General features: G+C 35.7%; 1 protein-coding gene across 10 annotated transcripts in view; it reads left to right on the top strand.

Annotated features, from left to right (window-relative positions):
* MYO3A (myosin IIIA) overlaps nt 1-20,559 on the top strand; it is a 242,757-nt gene that overhangs the window by 6,381 nt on the left and 215,817 nt on the right. For all 10 annotated transcript variants that reach the window (XM_007081307.3, XM_042991254.1, XM_042991256.1 and 7 more), the window contains exons 2-3: nt 10,216-10,400; nt 13,202-13,336. In XM_007081307.3, coding sequence (XP_007081369.2) covers nt 10,233-10,400; nt 13,202-13,336 — 303 coding nt within the window. In that variant the 5' untranslated portion in view covers nt 10,216-10,232. The remainder of the gene's footprint in view (nt 1-10,215; nt 10,401-13,201; nt 13,337-20,559) is intronic.

Consider the following 20,559-nt stretch of genomic DNA (forward strand, 5'->3'; position numbering starts at 1 on the left):
CATTTTCCACAGCAGCCACACTATTTTACATTCCCACCAGCAATGCACAGGAGTTCCAATTGCTCCCAACCTCAACAACACTTGTTTTCTGTGTTCCTCTTAATAGCCATCCTAATGGGTGTGATGTACTATCTCATGGTTTTTATTTGCATTTTCCTGATGATTAGTGGTGATGAGCATCACTTCATTTGCTCATTGCCTTTTGTATATCTTTTTTGGACAAATGTCTATTCCAGTCCTTTGCCCATATTTTAAATTGGATTATTTTGTTGTTGTGTTGTAGGAGTTCTTTGTATACTCTGGTTAACCTTTTATAAAATACATGACTTACAAATATTTTCTCCTAGTCTGCAGGTTGTCTTTCCACTCTGTTGATAGCGTCCTTTGATATACAAGAGTTTTTAATTTTTATGAAATCCAGTTTATCTGTTTCTTCTGTTGCCCGTGTTTTGGTGTCATATCCAAGAAATCATTGCCAAATCCATTGTCATGAAGCTTTCCTCCTATATTTTCTTCTAAGTTCTAGAGTGCTAGCTCTTATGTTTAGATCTTTGATACATTTTGGGTTAATTTTTGTGTATGATTTAACATAAGGACTCAGCTTCATTTTTTGGCATATCGTTATCCAGTTTTCTCAACACTATTTGTTGAAAAGACTTTTCTTTCCCTATTGAATGGGTTTGGCAGTCTTGTTGAAAATCATTTGACCACATGTGTTTTATTTCTGGGCTAATTTATTCTGTTGGTCTGTCTTTATGCCAGTATCACACTGTTTTGATTACTGTAGCTTTGAAATAAATTTTGAAATCAGGAAGTGTAAAACCTCCAACTTTATCCTTCTTTTTAGGGTTATTTGGATTATTTGAAATTCTTTTAGATTTCATATGTATTTTAGGATGGATCTTTTTATTTTGGGGATTTGATAGGTAATGCAGCTGTAGATTGTTTTGGGTAGTACTGACATCTTAATATCTTAATATGAAGTCTTGAACTTGATATTAACAAGTCTTGAACTTGATATTAACATCCTATATGAACACAGGATGTCTTTACATTTCTTTGTGTCTGGTGTAACTTCTTTCAGCAATGTTTTGTAGTTTTCACTGTACAGGTCTCTTGCCTCCCTGGTTAAACTTATTCTTAAGTATTTTATTCTTTTTAATGCTATTGTAAATAGAATTGTTTTCTTAACTTCCTTCTCAGATTCATTGTTAGTATATAGAAATGAAACTGATTTTTGATGTTGATTGTGGATCCCACAACTTTTCTGAATCCATTGATTAGTTCTAATGGTCTGTTTTGTGGCTGCTTTAGGGTTTTCTATGTATAAAATCAAGTCATCTGTGAATAGAGATAGTTTTATTCTTCCCCTCCAATTTGAATGTCTTTTTTTTTTTTTTTTTTTTTTTTTTTTACTGCTTGCTCTGGCTACAACTTTCAGTACTATGTTGAATAGAAATGACAAAAGTAGGCATCCTTGCCTCTTCCTGTTCTTAGAGGAAAGGCTTTTAGTCTTTCACCAATAAGTGTGATGTTAGCTGTGGGTTTTTCATGTATGTTCTTTCTTATGTCCAGGTAGTTTCCTTCTATTCTTAGTTGGAGGGTTTTTGTTTTTGTTTTTAAGTCTTGAACAGGTATTGAATTTCTTAAAGCATTTCTGCATCAATTTAAATGATCATTTTTTTATTCATCATTTTGTTAATGCCATGTATTACATTGATCGATTTTTATATATTGAACCTTTCTTGCATTCCAGGAATAAATCCCACTTGGTCATTGTATATGACCCTTTCCATATGCTATTGAGACCCTTTGAATATGTTGTTGAATTCAGGGTGGTGGTATTTTATTTGAAGATTTTTGTATCAATCTTTATTGGGATATTGGTCTGCAGTTTTTTTATAGTGTCTTTGTCTGGCTTTTGTGTCAGGGTAATGCTAACCTCATAGAATGAATTAGGCACTGTTCACACTTCTTAAATGTTTTGGAAGAGTTTAAGAATTCTTAGTACTTATTTGTTAAGAGTTTAAGGTGTTAATTTTTGTTTAAGGTGTTAATTTTTCTTTAATGTTTGGTAGAATTCACCAGTGAAGCTATTTGGTCTTGGGCTTCTTTTGTTGGTGTTGAGAGGTTTTTGGCTACTGACTCAATTTCCTTACTAGTTATGGACCTATTCAGATTTTTAAATTTTTCATGGTTCAGTCTTGGTAGGTTGTGTGTTTCTAGGAATTTGTCCATTTTATCTAGTGTATTCATTGTGTGGGCATATAATTGTTCCTAGTTTAATTCTTTCTATTTTAATGAAATCAGTAGTAATGCTTCCTCTTTCATTTCTAGTTTTGGTTATTTGTGTGTTCTTCATCTTTTTTTCTAAGTCAGTCTGAATAAAGGTTTGTCAATTTTGTTTATCTCTTTGAAGAACAAACTCTTGGTTTTATTGATTTTCTCTATTGTTTTCTGTTTTCTATTTTGTTTATTGCTACTCCAGTATTTATAATTTTCTTTTATTACTTTTGGTTTTAATTTGTTCCTCTTTCTCTAATTCTAGTTTTAGGGTATAAAACTAGGATTTGAGATTTTTCTTCTTTTTTAACATAAGCTTTATAGCTATATATTTACCTCTTACCTATGCTTTCACTTCATCCCTTAAGTTTTGCTATGTTGTATTTTTATTTGCTTCAAGAGATTTTCTAATTTTTCTTGTGATGTTTTTAGAGTGAAATATTATTTTTTATTTTTATTTTTTGATTTATTTTTTTAACATAATTTATTGTCCAATTGGCTAACATACAGTGTGTACCATGTGCTCTGGGTTTTGGGGGTAGATTCCCGTGATTCATTGCTTACATACAACACCCAGTGCTCATCCCAACAAGTGCCCTCCTCAATGCCCATCACCCATTTTCCCCTCTCCCCCACCCCACCATCAACCCTCAGTTTTCTGTATTTAAGAGTCTCTTATGGTTTGCCTCCCTCCCTCTCTGTTTGTAACTATTTTTTTCCCCTTCCCTTCCCCCATGGTCTTCTGTTAAGTTTCTCAAGTTCCACATATGAGTGAAAACATATGATATCTGTCTTTGACCGACTTATTTCACTTAGCATAATACCCTCCAGTTCCATCCACATTACCGCAAATGGCAGGATTTCGTTCTTTCTCGTTGCCATATCTTGTGATTTTTTTTGTCAGACTCATTTGTTGTTTGATAGTGTGTTGTTTAATTTCCACATGTATGTGTATTTTCCAGTTTTTCTTTTGCTGTTGATTTCTAGTTTCATTATGTTCTTTTTAAAAAATTTTTTAGTGTTTAATTATTTTTGAGAGAGAGAGCACAAAGGGGCAGGAGGGGCAGAGAGACAGAAGGAGACACAGAATCTGAAGCAGGGTCCAGGCTTCGAGCTGTCAGCACAGAGCCCAACGCAGGGCTTAAACTCATGAACTGTGAGATCATGACCTGAGCTGAAGTCAGATGCTTAACCAACTGAGCCACCCAGGCACCCCTCATTATGTTCTTATTGAAAAAGATATTTTGTATGTTTTTAGTCTTTTGAATTTTATTAAGACTCATTTTGTGGCCTAACATGGTTTATCTTGAAGAATGTTGCATACACACTTCAGAAAAAGTTTATTCTGCTGTTGTTAGATGGAGCATTCTGTATGTATCTATTGTTTTATCCATTACTGAAGGTGGGGTATTAAAGTTTCCTGGTATTATTGTAGAGCTGTTTATTTCTCCCTTAAATTATGTCAATGTTTGCTTCATATATTTTGGAGCTCTGATGTTTTGTGCATATATATTTATAATTGTTATATCTTCTTGGTGAGTTGATCCTTTTGTCATTATAGTATCCTTCATTTCAACCTGAAGGACTCCTTTTAGCAGATTTTGTAGGACAGATCTAGTGGTAATGAACTCCCTCAGCTTTTGTTTATTTGGGGAAGTGTAAATTTCTCCTTCATTTTTTGAAGGGCAGTTTTGCTGGATATAAAATTCTCGGTTGACACGTTTTTCTTTCAACACATTAACTATATCATCCTACTGCCTCTGACTTACAAGGTTTCTGGTGGGAAATCTTATTGAGGATCCTTTGTAAATGATGAGTTGCTTTTCTCTTATTGTTTTCATGATTCCTTGTCTTTGTCTTTTGAGTCCTTCATTATAATGTCTCAGTGTGGGTTTCTTTGGATTTATCCTTGCAATTTGTTGGGCCTATTGGATTTGTAGACCCTTCTACGTGGATTTGTGTGTCTCTCCTTTTCTTAAATTTATGATGTTTTCAGCCATTATTTCTTCAAATAATCTTTTGCCTCATTCTCTTTCTTCTTCTTCTAGAACTCCTATTACTTTTATTGGTCCTCTTGATGGTATCTCATAATTATGTCCCTTAGGCTCTGTTCATTTTTCTTTTTTTTCCTTTATTGTTGTTGTTATTATTATTATTATTATTATTATTATTATTATTATTATTATTTTAGAGAGGAGGTTCAGAGGAAGAGAGAGAGAGTGAGAATTTTAATCAGGTTCCACACTTGGCACAGAGCTCAACGTGGGGCTCAAACTTATGACTGTCAGATCATGACCTGAGCCAAAGTCAAGAGTTGGATACTCAACAGAGTCATCCAGGCACCCCTGTTCATTTTTCTTCATTCTTTTTTCTTTTTGTTTTTCAGACTTGATAATTTCAAATGACTTGTTTTTATTTCATTGGCTGATTTTCTGCTGCCTGTTCAAGTCTGCTATTAAACCCTTCTAGGGAATTTTTCAATTCAGTTATTTTTATATCCAGAATTTCTGTTTGGTTCTTTTTTTTTTTTTTTTAACATAATTTGTATCTCTTTGTAGGTACTCTATATCTGTTCTCTGAAAAAAAAATGCACAGGATGACTTTATTTGTTTCTTTCTTAAATATTTCATATAATTCATTGGTAAAATCATCTGAAAATTTTCTAGTTACTGTGTTCTATTCATTTCAATCAGTGTTCAACAAATCCTTATAGAGTACATCCTTTGTGCTAGTCATGGTTTTAGAGTCTTTGGGATATATCAGTGAACAACCTGGATAAAATTTCAGTGCTCATGGGCTTATATTCTAGGAGTATAGAAAAGCAATAAATAAAACATACTAAATAGGAAATGATATAGTGTGAAAGGAAGTAACAAGTGTTATGAGAACAGAGCAGAGAAGGTGGGACCAGGAATTTGGAGGTAGGATGGAGTGGAGGAAGGCAGGTTGGCATTTTAAACAGGATGGTTAGAGTAGGGCTTATTGAGAAAGTGATGGCTGATGCAAGAATTAAAGGAAGTGATGGAGTAGGCAATGTGGATATCTGGAGAAAGAGCATTCCAGGCAGAGGGAAGACACAGCCCAAGGGGACATCATCCTGCTGTGTTTTAGAATGAGAATGAAGGCATTTTGGTTATTTTAGTAAATAAGAATGAAGTGCAGATTTACAAAAGCAGTCAAGGGGTGCTTGGGTGGCTCAGTCGATTGAGTGTCCAACTTCAACTCAGGTCCTGAACTTGTGGTTCGTGAGTTCAAGCCCCGCGTCAGGCTCTGTGCTGATAGTTTAGAGCCTGGAGCCTGTGTCAGATTCTGTGCCTCCTTGTCCCTCTGTTCCTCCCCTGCTCACAGTCCGTCTCTCTGTCTTTCAAAAATGAAGATTAAAAAAAATTTTTTTAAGCAGGTAGAATAAGTATTGAGATGAGTGTTAAGATCCCAAAGTAAGATACCTTTTTCATTGTATTATGGTCTTTTTTCTATCATGGAAAAAAAAAAAAAAAAACCACGAAAACTCAGCAGCTCAATATACAATAAGTCAATTCAAAAGGATTATTCTTCATTTTTAAAATGTGGCTCTTAAAATAGAATAGTATCTTTTGGAATTATGGTAAATACATATGTCAAAATATAGTAAGTATATATGCCAAAAATATTTAGCATATATGATCATTTAATTGAGAAATTAGTTTTTGTTTTATGAGCTAGAGAATTATTTTTTATTCTATGAGTGCTAAAGGACTAGAAAAAAAGATGAACATTCATAGTTATGTGGAATACAATCTACTGTAATTATTAAATAATTAATTTTTAACTGACATTTATTTTATTTTTAAATAATAACCTATCACGTAGTGGGAGAAGTATGGCTTAAGATTCAGAAGACTTGCTTCTATCCTAAGTTTTTTAATTCTTGTTTTCCTTTCTTTATTTTAATGTTTATTTATTTATTGAGAGAGAGTGTGTGTGTGTATGCATGCACATGTGCTCATTTGGAGGGAGAGGGGGAGAGAGAGGAGAGAAAGAATCCTAAACAGCCTCCATGCTATCAGTGTAGAGCCTGACATGGGCTCAATCTCACAAACCATGAGATCATGACCTGAGTTAAGAATCAGATGCTTAAGCCAGTGAGCCACCTAGTCACCCCTAAGTTCTTCAAAGTTTAATTTTGAGAAAGTCATTTTAGGCTTCATTTTACCTACTTGTTGAGAATTTTGTTTGTTTTAAATGAGATTTGACTAGCTGCATTCTGTTTCCAAAACACTTGTGCTTTGGTTATTCTGTGATTATTGTTTTATATTATAATAATGCACTGCTTTAAATGTTTATCTTACTTAGAACTGTTAAAGGGGATATTATATTTTGGACAAACTTCAGTCATGTTTAATGTCCAGCTCCAATACTGCTCATTTTCTGTATCTCTTCATGATCACTTCAGAATTTCTTCTTCACCTGGGCTTCTATAACACTTTATGGTTATTTCTGTTATCTGTCTCTTTTCATAATATTACTTACATGTATCTATCTATGGGTTGCCTATCTTTGTATCCTCAAGACACTAAAATACTTTGCACACATTGGGTGTTCAGCCATTCTTAGTTGAATTCTGATGCCTGTGTATTTAAATATGAATAGTCATGGGGCACCTGGGTGGCTCAGTTGGTTAAGCATCTGACTCTTGATATTTGGCTCAGGCCATGATCTCAGGGTTGTGGAACCAAGCCCCATGTCAGGCTCCAAGCTGAGCGTGGGGCCTGCTTGAGATATTCTCTCTCTCTCTCTCTCTCTGTCTCTCTCTCTCTCTCTCTCTCTCTCTCTCTCTCTTTCTCTGTCCCTCCCTCCCTCTCCCTCTCCCTCCCCCTCCCTCTCCCTTCTTCCCCTCCCTCTGCCATCTCCCCCACACGCATGGTCTACCTCTCTTAAATAAATAAATAAATAAATAAATAAATAAATAAATACCAGTAGTTAATTCCTAATAATTAACGTAGCAGAAAGTAGTGTTCAATAACATTACCACTTGAGAGGTAGTATTCCATGTAATGAATGCTTCTTGTGATTGAAAACGCTTATTTCAGGTATTTAATAAGATTTAATATGGTCTTTTGGTCTTTTACACTATATGGATGGCATAAATGCTTATTTGCATGACTCAAGTACATAGATGGAAGAAGTAATCTTGTCACTAATTGTGCAATCACTAAAGTGGATGATTATTACTGATTACCTCCTACTTGTTCTGTTGCATTTTGGATCAAAGGCACAAATTTCATAAAATTAAATGTTCTATGAACTATTCATAAGTGTATTTTTATGTAGTAATGTAATTTTTAGCAGACATTCATAGCCATTTACTAGATGATGTGCCCTTAAGTATAATGAATCAGAATATGATCCTTATTTTAGTGAGATTTTCAAATTCTTTTCAGCTCTCCCTCATCCTTATTTTTCTCCCTCATTTAAAAACTTCTTTTGAAGAGCCATATTGATTAATTTATTCAACAGCTGTATATTTAACATCTACTACATGCCAGGAACAGAGTTAGGCATTATTAGATTTGGATGTGAACACGACAGATAAGGTCTGTGTTGTCAAAATTAACAGGTAAAACAAACAAAATGTTTGCCCATTTTCCCAAATTTACTAATTGCCTCCCATGTGCTAGGCATCATTCTGGAAACTGCACATACAGTAGTAAAAAGAGCAAAGTCTATACCCTTTTGTAGTTTGCATTCTAAAGGAGAAATGGGGAAATATGTGGGGAAAGCTACCTTTATATAGGTTGTTCAAGAAAAGCCTTTCTAAGAAAGTGATGTTTGAGCCAAGATCTGAAGGCTGAGAAGGAACTGAAGTAAAAGACTAATTGAGGCAAAACAGCAAAGTTGATTATACTGAGAATGAACTCCTGTTTTATGCACATTAGTTTAGTTTTCAAGATGAGAAAGTTAAGGAGTTTATTATTGCTTTCATCTTTTCAATAATTATTAAGTAAGGGCATCAGCTGGGAAGTTTTGTGAGAGGGGATAGAGAACAAAGAGGAACAATCTGAGGAGAGAAAAGTGTGAGAAGAGAGATCATTGTGAAATAATCCCTCCAGAGAGCAAGGAACAGACAAACCAGGGAAGTGCAGTAGGACTTCTGGGCAGTGTCGACGGTCTACTTGTAGGTTTTTTTATCCTGAATTTGAAGTGAAACTAGCATTATGGTTGTGTGGTTTTCTCCAGCTGTAGGCACAGGTGTGAAGAAATGTAAGGTTTAACCAGAGCTGTTTTGTGGTTTTTGTTTTTTGTTTTTTTTTTTTTGTTTGTTTGTTTTTTACCCTGGGAGACTCATGGTGGAGAAAGAGGAACAGGTGGAGAAAGAGGAACAAGAGCGTTGAGGGTGTTTGCAAGGAGATCATAATAACTCAAGCTATAGAATTTATGCCAGGGAAGAAGAAAATGAAGAAAAATGAAGACTGAATACGGTTGATGGCTATAAAGAAAGTGAGAACTCAATGGATTGGTGGTGTGACAGAGGTTGAACATTGTAGTTAGACTAGTGTATTTCATGAGCCAACATTATTACGTAGTATTAATACCTATTTATTAACAGATGTGTTTCTATGCGTATGCATACACATACAAGCACAACTGCAGTCAACTTTTGTTTTATATTTAATGTTTATTTATTTTGAGAGAGGGAGGGAGAGAGAGAGAGAAGGGCAGAGAGAGAGGGAGAGAATCCCAAGAGGCTCCGTGCTGTTAGCACATAGCCTGACGTGGGCTCAAACTCACAAACCATGAGATCATGACCTGAGCCTGAATCACGAGCTGGATGCTTAACTGACCAAGCCACCCAAGTGCCCCTGCAGTCAACTTTTTGTCATTGAAAAAAGTGAGGTTTTGCATAGATAATTGAAAAAATGTGAGGCCCCCAGAAGTTTGGGACCTATTTCTGTTACTTTTTTTTTTTTTATAATTTTATACAAATGGTTGAATGTAATATAGGGAGAGTATAGGAGGTTGAAAATACCACTGGGAAGTCAGAAAACCTGAGATCTTATTTCACATTACATATAACATCACCTTTGTAAAGTCACCTGGATTCATTAGCCATAGTGTCCTAATTATTTCAGCACTGTTCCAGGTATTGGGCATATCATGATACCTGATAAACATGGGTAAAATGCTATGCAAGTACAGAGGTGGGGCATCAACCCAAATGGGATGGAGAGTGGTCACATTCAGAGGAAATGACATCAAGCCAAGATCTGAAAGATAAGTAGGTGTTGGAATTTAGTAAAGAAACCACAGGCAGAAGTGGAAGGGATTAGTGTATATTAAAATCCTTAAGCAAGAAAAAAAAAATGACCTTAAGGATCCTGAGTGGCCTGTTGGTAGTGACTGAGAGAAGAGTTGAGACATGAGGCTAGAACATTAAGCAAGGACCGACCATATTTTAAAGAACCTGGTAAGTTAATGTTAAAGAAATTTCATGCTAAAAGTAATATGAGGGGACCCATTATTGGGTTTTACATACAGGAGTGGTATAAGACATGATCACTTTAAAGTGTGGGATTTGCCTTGATGATGTTGAATCTTTATCTTTCTGGTTAATTCTAAATTAATTTCATTCACTGTGCTAATACTTGAGTATAAAGCAGCACATCAAAGTGATTGAAATATTTTGTTTCTTATTTTAATATGAAAAGAATTAAAAACAATTAATATGGGACTATATTAAACAGAAATAAAGCCTTGTTTACAAAGCATTATTACTCTTAGTAATCTTTTTGCAAAAAGAATTGAAATTAAAATTTTCTATAATTCTGAGTACATTTGGTTACAGCTGTATATTTTCCATCATATTAGTGAAGTGTTAGATAATTTCCCTTGAGTCTATGTTGCCATTTAATATCGCCAATGAGATGTACCTGAAACTGTACTTTTTCTCTCCAGTGATTTAAACTTGTGAGATGCTTCCATTAACTGGAAAAACAATCATCTTTGATAACTTTCCTGATCCTTCTGATACATGGGAAATCATTGAAACGATCGGCAAAGGAACTTACGGGAAAGTTTTTAAAGTGTTAAATAAGAAAAATGGCCAAAAAGCAGCAGTGAAAATTCTGGATCCGATTCATGTATGTCACATTGTTGTTGTCTTCTCCTCCTCCTCCTCCTCCTTCTTCTTCTCCTTCTCCTAATTAACTTTGTTTTTATTTGTATTAAGCAGTTAAAAATTCTGTAAATATCTTGATTTGTCACAACGTCAGTTACAGTAGAAGAAAATGTAAAAAAAAATCTGTTAGGTTTTTCTTATTTATATGCTTAACATATACAGTAAGGACCAAATACAAATAAGTAAATAGATAAATACAGGTCTCAACAGCTCAACAGTTAAGTCAGTGTTATTTTAGATTTCAAAAAGTTGTAAGAACACAGACTCGGGTCTAGAGGTAATTCTAAAATGTCATCTTTGCCATATCTCTTTTTCTTCCTATATTTATTTAGGCTTCAGGCAGAATGTCTCTTAAGCTAAACCGGAAATATTTTATTTTAAATTATATTTCTTTCAGAGATGGGAAATTTATTTTCAGGTTTGCTGAAATGTTTCCAAAGCAAAAATGGCACTCGCTTATAATCAGGGTGGGTTACCTTGTAAAGAACTGATACTGCACGTGGAGTCCTTATGGCCTTTTAAGTGATGCCCCAGTAGGGTCCTCTTCTGCTGTTTTTGGAATGGCAGTTGTGATAAGGGAAACTTCCAAGCCTTTTTTTTTGGGGGGGGGGGCTTTCAGAGCATGAAGAAACTGATGAGACTTTTTTTTTCCCCCCTGAGAATGAGAACTGGCTGTTTTGTAACATTTTCAGCTCCTGGGAAACATGTAGCTCTCCCCGTAGCACGTTGGGTGAGCCACCATGAGCTCGTGATCACATAATCCCCAAACTTCTATTGGGAGCAGTTTCTTTAGTTACTTGACTCTTGCACAGGTGATGGAGTATGACATGACAGAAATGATGTGATGTGTGTGAGAAGGACACGGACTCCTAGTGCTTGTCACAGCTCTTATACTAACAAACTCTAGGACACTGCAAAAGGTCTCTGGGCCTCTGTTTGTACATCTTAGGGTTGGTCTTTCTTTTTGGATTGTTTATTTCTACTAAACCCATTATAACTACAGTGTTTCATATTATTTTGAGGAGAGGGGAGGGAGAGTGGGGGTTTATTTTCAGCAAGAAATTAGATACACTAGAGGGGGAAAAAAAAAGAACTATGCCTGGGCTTTACTGATGCTGAATGTTTTCATACTCTCTAATGGAAAGTTCTTATAATTTAAACTGAAGGAGGAGAGACACAAATTAAGCTGTACCAAAGTAACTATAACTCTCTCCTCTGGTCTACATAATTATGGTTTAGGGTCATGGTGGTAAGGGAAAGGGCTCTGGCCAGATGTCTGTAACAGTGTCTGTAACCAGTGTCTCTTCTTTTCTTCTACTCCTTAGTGGAGAAGAACAAATGAATTATGAATACAGATAGCCATTATCCTTTTATAATTTACTCATGTTTTGTATACTGTGAACCTTAAAAATCATCTTTTGTCCTATTGCTTTAATGAAATATATATTGATTTTGTGAGATTTGTTCTTTTGCTGCCTTTATTCTTGTCATAGTACATGTATGTTTTTCTGAGAATTATTTATTTCCTCTTCATTCATCATGTCAGAAGTCAAATAAAAAAGATTTATAACCGAGAGATTATAATCTTAATAAAATAAATTTAAATGCGTCTGAGCATTTTACAGAGTGGCTTTTTTATTAAAAGAGTCTTACTATTATGAATTTTGATAGAGTAAGTGTCTATCTAAGAAAGGGATAAAATGAACAGGATTAGAAGGTCATAGGCATTAGACTTGCAGTCTCATTCTGGATCTTACACTAACCAGCTCTGTGACCAACTTCTCTGAGCTTTAGTTTCTTTTTCTAAAATTAGAGCTCTGGTCTAAAATTCTTTGCAGCTCTGTGATTACATGATTTTGTAAGAAAACGGGGGCGCCTGGGTGGCGCAGTCGGTTAAGCGTCCGACTTCAGCCAGGTCAAGATCTCGCGGTCCGTGAGTTCGAGCCCCGCGTCAGGCTCTGGGCTGATGGCTCGGAGCCTGGAGCCTTTTTCCGATTCTGTGTCTCCCTCTCTCTCTGCCCCTCCCCCGTTCACGCTCTGTCTCTCTCTGTCCCAAAAATAAATAAAAAAACGTTGAAAAAAAAAATTAAAAAAAAAAAAAAACAATGTGGATGCTAAGTATTACTATAAAAACAGTAGTAGAAGGGTTTCTCTTATTACTACCCTGAGTTGTTTCATGTTTTGTGGTTTTCTAAAAGCATGACTTTAAGTGGTTATCTTGCATTTTTGTTGACAGGATAGCAATGTATTCTACTTCTGGCAAATGGGCCTTTACCTAACTTAAGGCTGTGTGCCATCTTATATATGTAGGAATTTATTGCTTATATGACTAGTTTTTGAAAGCTTCTAAATATCCTATGTTTCAAAGAAACAAATGAACCAGCTAAAAGTATTTATTTCAAATCAGTGGCTTCAAAACAGTGGCCACTAAAACAATGTGTGAACACTGCAAAGAGTATCTTTTGGAATCTCCATGTATGTTTCTTTCTAACTACATACAAAAATAGTCTTTTATTTGTCCCTTTGTAACTCAAGGAAATTAACATAATTAGAGATGTATTTGATTAGCAGGAAAATCACAATCTCTCCCCTTAAATAATGGCATCAGAAATTTCAATGCCTACTACTGAGCATAATAAAACCTATTATTATAACCTTGCTTTGACAAAATTAAATTCTCTATTTGGTGGTCTACAATATGTGCCTCTTTGATATAATTCATGTTTTTCTCATGGTTTTCTTTTTATGACCTTTTGAAACTAGGACATTGATGAAGAGATTGAAGCAGAGTATAACATCTTAAAAACGCTTTCTGACCACCCTAATGTGGTCAGATTCTACGGGATGTACTTTAAGAAGGATAAAATAAATGGAGATAAGCTGTGGTTGGTTCTTGAGGTAAGTGTTTCAACATTATTCTATGTGTAGAAATTTGCTGTGTGGTCTTGGAATGACTGAATGTTTGTGTAACATCAATGCCATAAAACCATGGTTCCTTTAGTATGTTCCTGACTGGTCATAGACTCAATAGAATGTTGTGCCCCATTCTGGCCCTGTGGCTTTAAGACACAAGAGGAAATTAAAGAAAAGCCCTAAAGGCTATTAAAGACTAAAAGGAGACATCTCCACGATAAAAGACTCAATAAGCAAGAATTATTTTCCTTGTAGAAGAACAAGCTTAAAGGGACTTCATTATAATATTTATTTATTCATCTGCATTTTGCTCGGCTAACACGCGACTGAGGCTCTGTGCCAGGTGCTGGATATAATAGAAAATTAATGTAAGTGAGGCTTCATTAGACAAAAATGGTAAGCTGCGAGGTTTTTTTCTGTCCTCATTGAATACTAATGATATAAACTACAGAACCAGGTATTTACATTTAAGGAGTAAAAACCTTATTAGAAATGGTATTGAATGCTGAATAAGTTGCCAAAGGGAAGCTGTAGAGTCTCCTGAGAGTAGGTTTAGACAATTCTGTCTAATGCGGAAATACTAGAAGGTGCTCTCTTTTTTTTTTTTTTTTAAATTTTTTTTTTTAACGTTTATTTATTTTTGAGACAGAGAGACACAGAGCATGAACGGGGGAGGGGCAGAGAGAGAGGGAGACACAGAATCGGAAGCAGGCTCCAGGCTCTGAGCCATCAGCCCAGAGCCCTACGCGGGGCTCGAACTCACGGACCGCGAGATCGTGACCTGAGCTGAAGTCGGACGCTTAACCGACTGAGCCACCCAGGCGCCCCTAGAAGGTGCTCTCTTAAGGGAACTGCCAGTCCCAGAAGAATGTAGTTTTTCTCATTTTCATTGAATATGACTGAAGTGAGGTAATCATTAATTCTAATAAAATTCATAAGCATTTTTATTTTTTGAACAAAATTTTTAATGTTTATTTATTTTTGATAGAACACAAGGTGGGGGGAGGAGAAGAGAGAGAGGGAGACACAGAATCCGAAGCAGGCTCCAGGCTCCGAGCTGTCAGCACAGAGCCCGACATGGGGCTCGAACCCACAGGCAGTGAGATCATGGCCTGAGCTGAAGTCGGACGCTTAACCGACTAAGCCACCAAGCGCCCCTTCATAAGTGTTTTTAATAGTTGCTTTTATCAAACTCAGGACTGGTAAAACCTTTACTGGATCACTGTAGTAGCGTGCATTTATTGTGTTCATTATGATTTTATTAACGTTTGATTATTGTATTTCTTTCAGAATGTTCTGTTGGTTTTTCTGCAGACATACGTGTAAATTGTATTGTTTTCATACTTTATATTTTTTCTATTCTTTAAATGATTTTTTAATGATTTGAAATAAATGATCATTGTAAAAAATACTTGAAACTATAAAAATAACATTATGTACATTAACATTTAAGATATTTCCTTCATCTTTTTGTCTGTGTTTGTCTGTGTTTCAAATGATTGGCAATATCATTATTATGAAGTTATCCTACTTTTTTCACTAAATATAATTGCAGATAAACTTAATCATCTTTATCTTTTTCTGAATAAATACATTCATTTGGTTAATAAAAAGCAAGTAGAACCAAAAGACTTATAATCCAGAGCAGTAACAGCGTAGATCCAGTTTGGTGGTGTTAACTTGTCCCGAGCACGTCTGTGCTTTGGATGCATACCTGGAAACGCAGGGCTGAGCTTCTCTTCTCTTTCATTTTCTAATCTGTGTCCTGAATTTTGGCAAGGTATTAATTGTGCTTCTGGCCCTGCGTCCTCCTGCTCCACAGTGGAGTTCTGCCGAGCATCAGACCTTTCTAATCTCTCTCTCTCTGCCGCTCACCTATGTGGGATCCACTGTTCCCCAAATCGCTTGGCCTCCCCTTTCCAAGTTGACTTTCCTATTTTACATACCATGTAGTAGTGTGTGTCTCATTCTCGTTATCCACTCTACTGATGTCACCAAATCTCATGTCCCTTCAGGTCAGTTTCTCTAGGGAATAAAATCTCCAGTCTCTTGCCTGGATGTGTGTGTATGTGAGGAGTACTCTGGCAGGCTTCTGGATGTTGGTATTTTATATGTGAGATAAGAGGTTGTCAAGTCTTTTGATTCTAATCAAACTTCCAAAGGGTCCCTTGTTTTCTACCCCACCTCTCCCAACTCCTGGGTTTAATCTGCTCAGGTGACCACAAAATAGCTCTCCCCTACTGCTTTATTTTTTGGCTTCCTCTGCACTGCCAAATTGGTCACCACTGGGCCATCTGCTTTCCATGTTGAAAAATTTTATTGAACTCTCTTGTCTATGGCTCTCCTTTTTTCCATTCTCTTTTTTTTGTGTGTGTGTGTGGTTTATACTTTTTGATTCTATTACTAACATTTTAATGGAGATTCATGAATGAGAGGAAATAAATTTATATGTTTAATCTGCTACTTCAAATTGAATCATAGAGCCTTTCAAAATTGTAAAATGGTATTTTCAGGAACCTTTTCAAAATGTGAACCTGTATTTATTATTTTATAGAAATTTAAAAAATCTAAAAAAAATTTTTTTATATTTATTTGTTTTTGAGAGAGCTTGGATGAGGGAGGGGCAGAGAGAGAGGGAGACACAGAATGTGAAGCAGGCTCCAGGCTCTGAACTGTCAGCTCAGAGCCTGATGTGGGGCCTAGACTCACGAACCACGAGATCACAACCTGAGCTGAAGTTGGACACTTAATTGACTGAGCCATCCCGGCGCCCCGAAATCAAGAAAATTTTTAAATAACCAGTTGTGTTCTTTAAAAATAGGCAATGTATTATGATTTCAAAATTACTTTTTCTCTATTGAGATTGCTTTATATTTTTAATTAAGTCACATATTAAAACAAAGCAAAACTTTCAGTCCTCTAAACTTTACCTAAGTGATAGAATGTAAATTAGGAACTGAAAACATTTTTCCTTAAATAAATGGAGAATTTTCTAAGTTTACCTCATGTTTGTGTTTGTATATTTGAGATGTAATTCTGTGCAGACCCTTAATGCAGTCTTGAATAAAATTTTGAATCTTTATATCCTTCAAATTTGTATTTATTTAAAAAAAATTTTTTAATGTTTATTTATATTTGAAAGAGCATGAGTGGCAGAGGGGAAGAGAGGGAGACACAGAACTCATAGCAGGCTATAGGCTCTGCAGTGTCAGCGGGCTCGTACCTGTGAACTGTAAGATCATTACCTGAGCCGAAGTCGGACATGTAACTGACTGAGCCACCCATGCGCCCCCTCAAAACATTTTTAATAATGCATCTTTATTTTTTTTCCATATGGAATCATTGGTAGATTAGCATTTGAATGGAAATTCAGATATTCTGCGTACTGTAGGCCTAAATGGGGAAGGGCACAAGATACAGTTCTTTGCCCAGGGTTTAAAAATATTAAATGAGATCGGTCATTGTCTTTTATGCCTATCAAATCTATATTATAATTATATTGTCATTTCTCAGTATTGTCAGTAGGAATTAGGTAAGAGTTGGAGACTCCTGATCACAGTTAAATGTTCTTTTGTGAGAGGAGAGAAGATTGATTAAAAAGGTTTGGAACATCCAGTACAAGTAAAGCAGCTTCCTGATAACAATGAATCGGGAACTTAACAGCTTCTTTGAACTTTCTTCTTGTATTTTATTATCACATGGAGGAACTGGAAATATCCCTAGATGGCTTGAGAAAAAAAAAATACTGGTAGTTTATTAAAATGGTATTTTGGAAGTCTGAATTAATCTGAACTTAGAGTATGAGGGAAAAAATAAAGGAAGAAGTTGGCCAACTGTATATAAGATAATTGATTTACATATGTAAATTATACTAATCACATACACATAAGTGGCTAGATGCACAATTACCTGCTTTATAAACATGAATGGTGCAGGTGCTGCTTTAGAGGCACTTTCAGAAAATTGGCTTGTGGCATCAATACTTTATTCTACAAAATGACTGCTAATTATACCTCTTATTGTAAGAAAGCCCAAATAAATTACTTTGCATGAGGATAGGAAAAGAGTGGCCAGAGAGAGGATCTGATATTACCCAGAGTCATGCTAACAGCGCTGGGCTTCTAATGCGAATCTTCATAGGGTATGTTCTGCAGGGGGTGAGCAGTTGGTGACACCCCTCATTATCAGCTGGGCGTGTGGGGAGGTGATTCCAGCGTGGACAAACTCCTTTTCACCATGAAATATCATTTTATTTCTATTTCAATCCAGAGTTCAAATCCTAAGATAAATAATATTAACTCAGATCTTACTGGGTTATTTTCTCTATTCTTTCTTTGTGATTCCTAAATTATTTCGTTTACTTTGATATAATTTTTCTCTTTCCTGTATTTTTCCTTTGTATTTCCCTCTCCTTTTGTTATGAGTTTCTCAGCACGAATAATATACAGGGCCTTGTTCAGGAATTATTTCCTTCTGAATTCTCTGTATGTTCATTTTCAGATGCTAGTTGTTGCCCAGATTTAGGAAGAGAGTACTCGTTGCTAGCTCTCTGAAATTCCAGTTGCATATTTGTAATGAAACTATCTAATAAGAGATAGGGTAGGAAGTTTTCTGCTGTGGGAACTGATGCAATGTCTACGGGGATTTTTACTGTCACTTAGTATTTTAGGTTTTCCTAATGATGTAGGCATAAAGGGAGAACTTAATTTTTTTTTTTTACTTCTGCCTTATTTTTAAAGATCATACATATCTTCATTTCTACTTACTGTTACCATTCTTGACTGACCTGCTTAGTTAAATGTGGATACCGCTTTTGGCTTTGTGTTTCCTTTAACTGCTAGAGTCTGTTCTTCAGAGCCAGTAGCCAGGATGGAGGGGGGCCAGCAAAGTGGCAGTTGGTTAGGTTTCTGCATATGCTTATCACTGACCCAGGAGACTAAAAAATAAGAGTCAAAATTGAGTTCAAAGTGTCTGGTATTAAGCATTTGCTATTGATGAACACAAAGGGAAGAATTGAGATTTAACTAGAATTTTCCCCTTCTCCATTGGCCAAACAGCCACATTTTAAGGATGTAAGGAATCCAGTCTCCTGTCTTAGAGGCCCTTTGCTTGGTGTGTCCTCTGCCATAATGGGGTTGAAATTCAGAGTTTGGACATCTTTCTGTTAAGAGACCCTTTCCCTCATAATCCAGTCTTAGCTATAACTGCTTCTTTCATGGTGGCGCTATAGATTGCATTGTTATTTATCTAAATTGGTCCTGATTTGTTCATTCTTAACAATGACGTCGCTTTCTCATTGTTTGCCAATTACAGTGGTTTTTCTCTTTAAAATTATGTCCCTTTCAAGAGATCAAAGACTGGAAATTACAGGTGGTATTTGGAAGCACAAAAATTCAGTGAATAGTCATAAAGTCTCTCAAATGCACATTTCAGGTAATCGAAGTGGTTTTCATAGATATAAATACTACTTTCCTTTCTCATGCATTATTGGGTATTCTGCTTTTATACTTGCATCTCGTAAGACAAAACCTGCCACGAGGAAAGGAAACAGGCTAGAAAATGAGTTCACCATGAACAAATGGTTTTTATTTGCTCGGTTATTAACCCTTTAATGTTACCGTACAGGAGATAAACATGTATGCAGAAGGAGACATGAGGCCACTGCAGGTTTGTATATGTGGGAGGGGTCAGAGCAAGCAGGAGTGGGAAGCTGGGCTTCTGAGTTGCCCTAATAGCACAGCATTGTTCCTTCCTTCCTTTAGCTGAGCACATTCGCAGTGGAGTAGCAGCCTGACAGGATGATTCCTTTCCTGTTCTTAGGGCTGGAACAGTCCTTCCCAGCTCTCATAGAAAAGGCTGTTATTTGGTGTACTTGCATCAGGACAGACAGCAAATTACCTAAAATGATTTCATTTTATTTGTTATTTAAAGGGCAAGATGGAAAAGCAGTCTAAATGTACTTCTCCATGCTCTTCTAATGCAGGAAATCTATAAATAATATATACAACACTTGTATGTCTTCTGTAATAGTACTTCAGTGATTGCAAAAGCATCTGCTCTCTGAATAGGATTGAAATTTATAGCATTATTTCAGGGGGAGAATATGAGGTCACCAGAGAGGTTTTGACATTTGGTAAATCGGTATGTTTTTACCATCCACGTTAAAATACTTGTTTTCTTTTCTTTTGATTTTTTTATCAGAGAATTCTTGTTATTAACATTACAAATGTGTTATGGCATTTTTGCAAGACTTTTGAAATCTTTCAGAGTGAAGGCATTGTTTTATATATTGATTCAGTGGTTATATGATTGTATACAAATTGCCAGACAATATCAAACTGCATACTTAAATGAGTCAATTATATTATATGTCAATAATAACCTTGAAAATATTGTTTCTAGTTTACACATTAGAAAAGTAATATGAAAATTTTATGTTAAGACTACACATTAGGAAACATCTATTATTAGGTGATGGTGCCATTCTCATTAATACTTTATCAATGTTTTATTGGAATGCGGAATTTGGTACATTGTTACCTTTTATTGAAATTAAGTCAGACATTCACACTTTGAAGGGGTATTTTCCAGACAGTGTGAAAAGATGGCCTTCTGTCATTTTGTATATGTGTACGTGTGTGTGCATAATTGTACAGAACATAAGTTTCTAAATCCAGTCATTTGTTGATTCCATAGATATTATGTTACTTAAGGCCAGGCCCAAGGTAGAGTGATCCATACTTATTAGTGCCCCTTTCTGTGTTGGTAGGTTTTGGGCATTCAGTAGAGAACCAGAAAAACTCTCATCACGGTGCTTATAGTCTACTGTTGGAGAAGGACAACTTAGAGCTAAATAAACTAATTAACTTAGTATACATTTTTGTTAGCGCCAGGGAGAATATAAATGATACGTCAATAATGAAAGAGAAGACCTTTTATGAAAAGAGAAGTCAAGGCCTATTTGAATTTGTAACATTTTAATCTGTCACCTGAAAAAAAGGGGTAATTTTAGTTCTTTTATTTATTTATTTATTTTTTTTAATTTTAATGTTTATTGATTTTTGAGACAAAGAGAGACAGAGCATGAATGGGGGAGGGTCAGAGAGAGGGAGACACAGAATCTGAAACAGGCTCCAGGTTCTGAGCTGTCAGTACAGGGCCCGACGTGGGGCTCGAACTCACGGACCGCGAGATCATGACCTGAGCCG

Source organism: Panthera tigris, chromosome B4 (genome assembly GCF_018350195.1).
Source record: "Panthera tigris isolate Pti1 chromosome B4, P.tigris_Pti1_mat1.1, whole genome shotgun sequence".
In the NCBI taxonomy this organism is placed as follows: Eukaryota; Metazoa; Chordata; class Mammalia; order Carnivora; family Felidae; genus Panthera; species Panthera tigris.